The following is a 5,009-nucleotide window of genomic DNA, read 5'->3' on the forward strand; positions in this document are numbered from 1 at the left end:
TTGGCATAAGGAAGGACAAAATCCTAAAAAATTACCACTTCCTTCCTTTCAGATTTAAAGGGCTTATGGGTTCATGAGGAGGCTTGAGATCAAAATACCATACACCACCGTCATGAGCAGCAAGGGAAGTCAGGGCCCATTTAGATTTCATTGTCATTTTCTTGTGGGTGGATGAATTTTATTACGTTCACCAAGGTGTGCAAATATCAAGACTCAGCAGTGAGGTAGCATCGGATCTAGATAACTTAGAATGTGTGATCAAACAGGTACAGAAATGGAGAAGCGTTTATTTGCATGGTTTAAACCGTTAAGATTTGAACAACTTATAAGTGAAACAAACATCATGTACTCTGTGAGTCATGTATTTCATATAAATATATACAACAGTATTCAGTTTCTTGAACAATTCAACAACCAATAACATAAAATTCGTTTCAGGTTACAACAAAGTATTAATGTGTGAAAAACATCGGTATGTTTAAGCTGAAGATTATTCAAATTTAGCAACACAACCGCTCAAAGCAAATTGGGCTCAGGAATGTCTTACAAGACAGTAGGTATGTTTCGGAGGTCTTTGTTGCAGGATTTAAGAGGATCTCCCTCTTGCTTGAGCATTATTTCTTCTTCCGTTAAAAATACAATAGGATATGACCAGAGGCGAAGTGATGTACTGGTATCATATATATGGATGTTGCCAGACCTTGTCATCAACAAAGATTATCTAACCAAGATTAGAGAAGGCCAACATATTTTGAGCGGTAACTATCTAAGGAGCCACCCCTAGCTCTTAAAGAACTGGCACTCCAGTTTAAGGGTGGTACAAGCTAGTATCAGTCTCGTTTGTCAAATGGTGATTACCATAGTAACAGAGACAGATAAGATAGTTACTACGTATCTGATGATTGATTTTAGAAATGGCTGGGACATTGTACTTCAGGGGATTCACAGGAGAGTTGAAGAACCTAAGATATTAATTGTAATTATGGTGTGGTCCACATAGAGTAAATATAAATGAAAATGTCTTGGGAAGAATAAATCTACCCACACTCCAGTGCACAACTTATTTACTTTGAGCGTTGAATTTTGAGCGTTGGACTTTTTGTTCCAGATGTGTGGTTTATGTGCCTGTCAAAATATCAACGAACTGGATGAACACAATATATATTAAGCCATTAAACACATTTTCTATAAATTATTTTCTCTTAATTAGTAACACTATTCTAAAGGTACCCAACATAACAGGCCATGCAATTGTTTAACTATGGTATTCGCGCTATCATACTTTGATCTTGAATGAAGACGTGTTCATTGCTGATGTCGAGAGCGTTCCAATTATGGCAAAGACTTTAGATCGAATGTATAGATCCCGCTCACCATTTTCTTTTCATTATCTCTTTCCTCTTTCGAAAGCATTGTTCCCCTACCTCAGTGTCTTTGTATCGATTTCTATCCTGTTACAAGTCATCTTAGGAGATGAAGAAACGAAGGAGGATTGCGACAGGGGATAAGCATAGAGACAGACGTTGGTCACGTTGTGCTGCAGCTTTTATGATGTGTGCTGGTCGTTCCTGCAGTATTCGCCATCTGCAGAATAAAGAAAGATGTTAGGTAGGGTGTGGCACTTTCATCTTGACGTTCAATATTCGTTGCAATGAGGATGAAAGAATTTTTATATCGTCTTGCTCACAACAACATTTATTCTTGTGCACATTATTTAACATTTTTACCAGAGTTAACAACTCACACTAACAAAATGGAGATTTATAAGAAAATAAAAAATATATACAAATTCGGTGTGGGGATCTTTGCGAAATGGACATATCAACATAAAAAAATGAATAAATAAAATCTCGTTCACTGAAATATAAGACTTACAGTTACAGACCAACTATCTGCCAACATTAGTGAAGAAAAGGTAGGAGTGTGTGGTTTTCTGAGCTGAATAAAACGGTCTGGCGGTAGCTGGACTAGACACGTAGTCAAATGAGGGTTAATATAAGATTCGAAATAGGTTGAATACTCTTGCTAATAAGGTTCTTCCCAGCTAAATAGAATTACCTGTCGGTACCTAGAATAATGATTGATGCCGTCCTCTTTTCGTCAAACAATGCAGATCCAACGGCCACCTTTCAGACTTTTTTTTCCCGTTAGTTTTCCCCGATACAACTGACCCCAAGCTGTTGTGAATCTGTCAAAGCTAATTCGTACCTTGTGACCTCACATGCAGAATCTCCCTTCAAGAAGAAGGAAGGAGAGAAAAAAAAATCACATCACTTCTACTCCCCCTTTTAAATGTTTCTTATGATGCATGCATGGCGACACTTCACTGTGATATCGTCCCCCAAAGGTAGAAGCGTTGTTTACTGCTGACTCAAGTTGCATCCGAGATCCGGCAGCGCATCCTATCCAAACTATCATTAAATCGATACTCTTCCTATGTCGAGTGGCAATGGTACTCACCTGACTCCCAACCAATGAATTCGCCATGTTTCAGGTTGTCTTCCTGAAGCCACTTCTCAAGGGGACTGAAGTATTCCCTGATGGCACTAGCGTCCATCTTAGTTTCGCCAGTTAGTGCCTTCATAGCTTCGGGCCAAGGTTTGGAGGATCCAAGCTGCAGCATATCGCTGTGGGTAGGAACAATTCAATTTGGTTATAGCAACTAAACTCGTAATGTGGACTACAATTAAATTTCAAGAATGACATTGGTGCTGTTGCTGGCATCAAACTGCTTACCCGAGAGCATTCCCAGCCTCGGTCGACTGATGTATGTCGCATTTGTGCAGAGGCTTGGTAGGGTCATTGGGATCATATTGGCCGGCCTTCAGACACAAGGATTTGTGGAACTGGAACTGAATCACGAAGCTGACGAAGTATCTGTAATGAGAATAGAGGTTTAGCTAATGTAAGCGTCACTATAAGTACGATCATCACCCAAAGTCAATTTTTTGAAAGACATATAGTCGCACTCATACGAACGCACCTGATATAAGGAAAATTAGCAGGGATGTGGTACTTCGCACCAGGGTCGAAGTCGGTTTCGGAACGCGTACTGGGAGGTCGTATACCTTGAAGCTCTTCCCTGAAACGAACGAAAAAAAAAAAAAAAAATAGATAAATAAATACCGGATACTTCTGATTAAACGTGAAACAAATATTCAAAACATCAGCAATGCATGGGAATCGAACTGAAAGGCAAGCAGTGTCTATAAAAACATGTTCATGCAGCCTTGCCCCAAAGAACGACGCAAGTTCATGCTAGTAAATCATGGCGAGAAATATTTGTCTTGCAGGATATTAGTGCTTGATACTAAGTTTAGTTTCCAGATTTATTAAAGGAAATGAAGAACTCAAAAGGTCGACGTTTCGTAGTTAATAGTGATTTCCCTACCCTATGAGATACTATATCGAATGACATCATAAAAAGTGCGGATTATTTCTACCATTTCAAGTTGTTGTTTTTTTCTAGACCTAACCTGATACTCTTCGAAATAACTTGGATGATCTCTCAGTATCTGTTTACGAAACTTAGATAATAAGGAATACAATCCCACTTGCACATCACTTCCCTTTGACTTCGTTCCATCTCACCTCAACTTCCACCAGGCGCAATTCCAGTCCTTCTCGTTGGTCGCGCCGCTGAAGACATCCCATCGCCATAAATCCATCAGGTAGCCGAAAGGCAGGAAAATGATTTTGTCAAGAGCCATGCTCATCAGGAAGTTGATGTCGGCCTGCGGGTCGTCGAACACCTCCTTCAGGAGGCCAATCTTGTGAAGGTGCTTCGGGGTTGCCACACTCAAGGCCAGCACGTCCCCGACAGCCTCGTGGAAACCTGGAGGAGGTACAGAGTGGTGCAGGGTGAACGGGACAGTCGTAGCAAGGAGACGTGAACGAAGATGAAAATGTTTTATAGAATAACTCAAGAATTTTATCTACATATAGAATATTGTGTTGGTGACTGGCCATAAAGTTCTCGGTCTAAAACGAGAAATTACTACGTTACATGATGGAACAAGAGAAAGCCTTAGCTAAGGTAAATAGTTAAATCTTTGTGAATTTACATACACCCCTCGTAGTGAAAAAAAAAGTTTTCTTCCATTTATATGTCATGTGGAAGGAAGCTGTATCACAGAACACATGCCATATGGTTGTTACAAACTTGAGAATGATGTAGGAGATCGATCCAACAGTAATAGGACCTGGAATTTCCTTCCTCGACTTTGCTAGGAATATATCAGCAAAACAGGGTGAATTAGATAATTTGATATGACGATTACAACGGCCATGGGCGTGCGAGGATTTGGCGGGGTTGGAGCAGTTGCCCCCCTAGAAATATAGGGTGTGTTTGAAACTTAGATGGTCGTCACGTGACTTTTGTTAGAATTTTAAGTTACACTATACTAGAGCATGACTGATGAAAGTCAAAATGTAACTAGTGTAGATAATATAAACAAATCTATATGCCTATGCAGCCGATTCGAAGTGCGTATCTTGATATAAACTTATATCATTAATCATATATACACAATGTTCCAATTTTGTCCCCCTCCCACCCCCCCCCCCCCAAAAAAAAAAAAAAAATCCTGCGGACGCCCCTGGCAACGGCAGTGCGACAGTGGCAGATTTTTGAAATAGGAACACACCAGAAGACGCATTGTTGAAACGCCATTCTGGTACTGCGAACGATACCCGGGCACTGGGAAGCGGGAGTGTTACTTCATTTTTTTTTTTTCTTTTTAGGGGGTGATGAGAAAAGTTTAGATAAAACTGAATACAATTTTCTATGTTAATATATCTCCACATTAGTCTGCCAAAATCTGCATCAATTCGTGGAAATATACAGTCCATGCGTAGTCAGTGTGTACTAACCTGAGTTGGCTCCTCTCCTGAAGACTCCAGGTTGGTGCTTGTACTGGAGATAGTACTGGATATGGCCCATTTCATGATGAACTGTGATCAAGTCTGACATAGTTATTTCTGTGCACTGCTTAATTCTGTATATGAAA

General features: G+C 40.0%; 1 protein-coding gene across 1 annotated transcript; it reads right to left on the reverse strand.

The window, feature by feature from the left end:
* Positions 1-489: 489 nt before the first annotated feature.
* Positions 490-4,947, reverse strand: LOC143018724 (angiotensin-converting enzyme-like). Its single transcript, XM_076174309.1, has 7 exons — positions 4,873-4,947; positions 4,134-4,329; positions 3,592-3,835; positions 2,984-3,082; positions 2,737-2,877; positions 2,461-2,627; positions 490-1,584 (listed from the first exon to the last, which is right to left on the reverse strand). The coding sequence occupies exons 1-7, from the start codon at positions 4,945-4,947 to the stop codon at positions 1,547-1,549; spliced, it is 960 nt and encodes a 319-aa protein (XP_076030424.1). The 3' UTR covers positions 490-1,546.
* Positions 4,948-5,009: the final 62 nt, after the last annotated feature.

This window comes from Oratosquilla oratoria, chromosome 3, assembly GCF_046742065.1.
Source record: "Oratosquilla oratoria isolate Oo_2021 chromosome 3, ASM4674206v1, whole genome shotgun sequence".
NCBI classification, from domain to species: Eukaryota; Metazoa; Arthropoda; class Malacostraca; order Stomatopoda; family Squillidae; genus Oratosquilla; species Oratosquilla oratoria.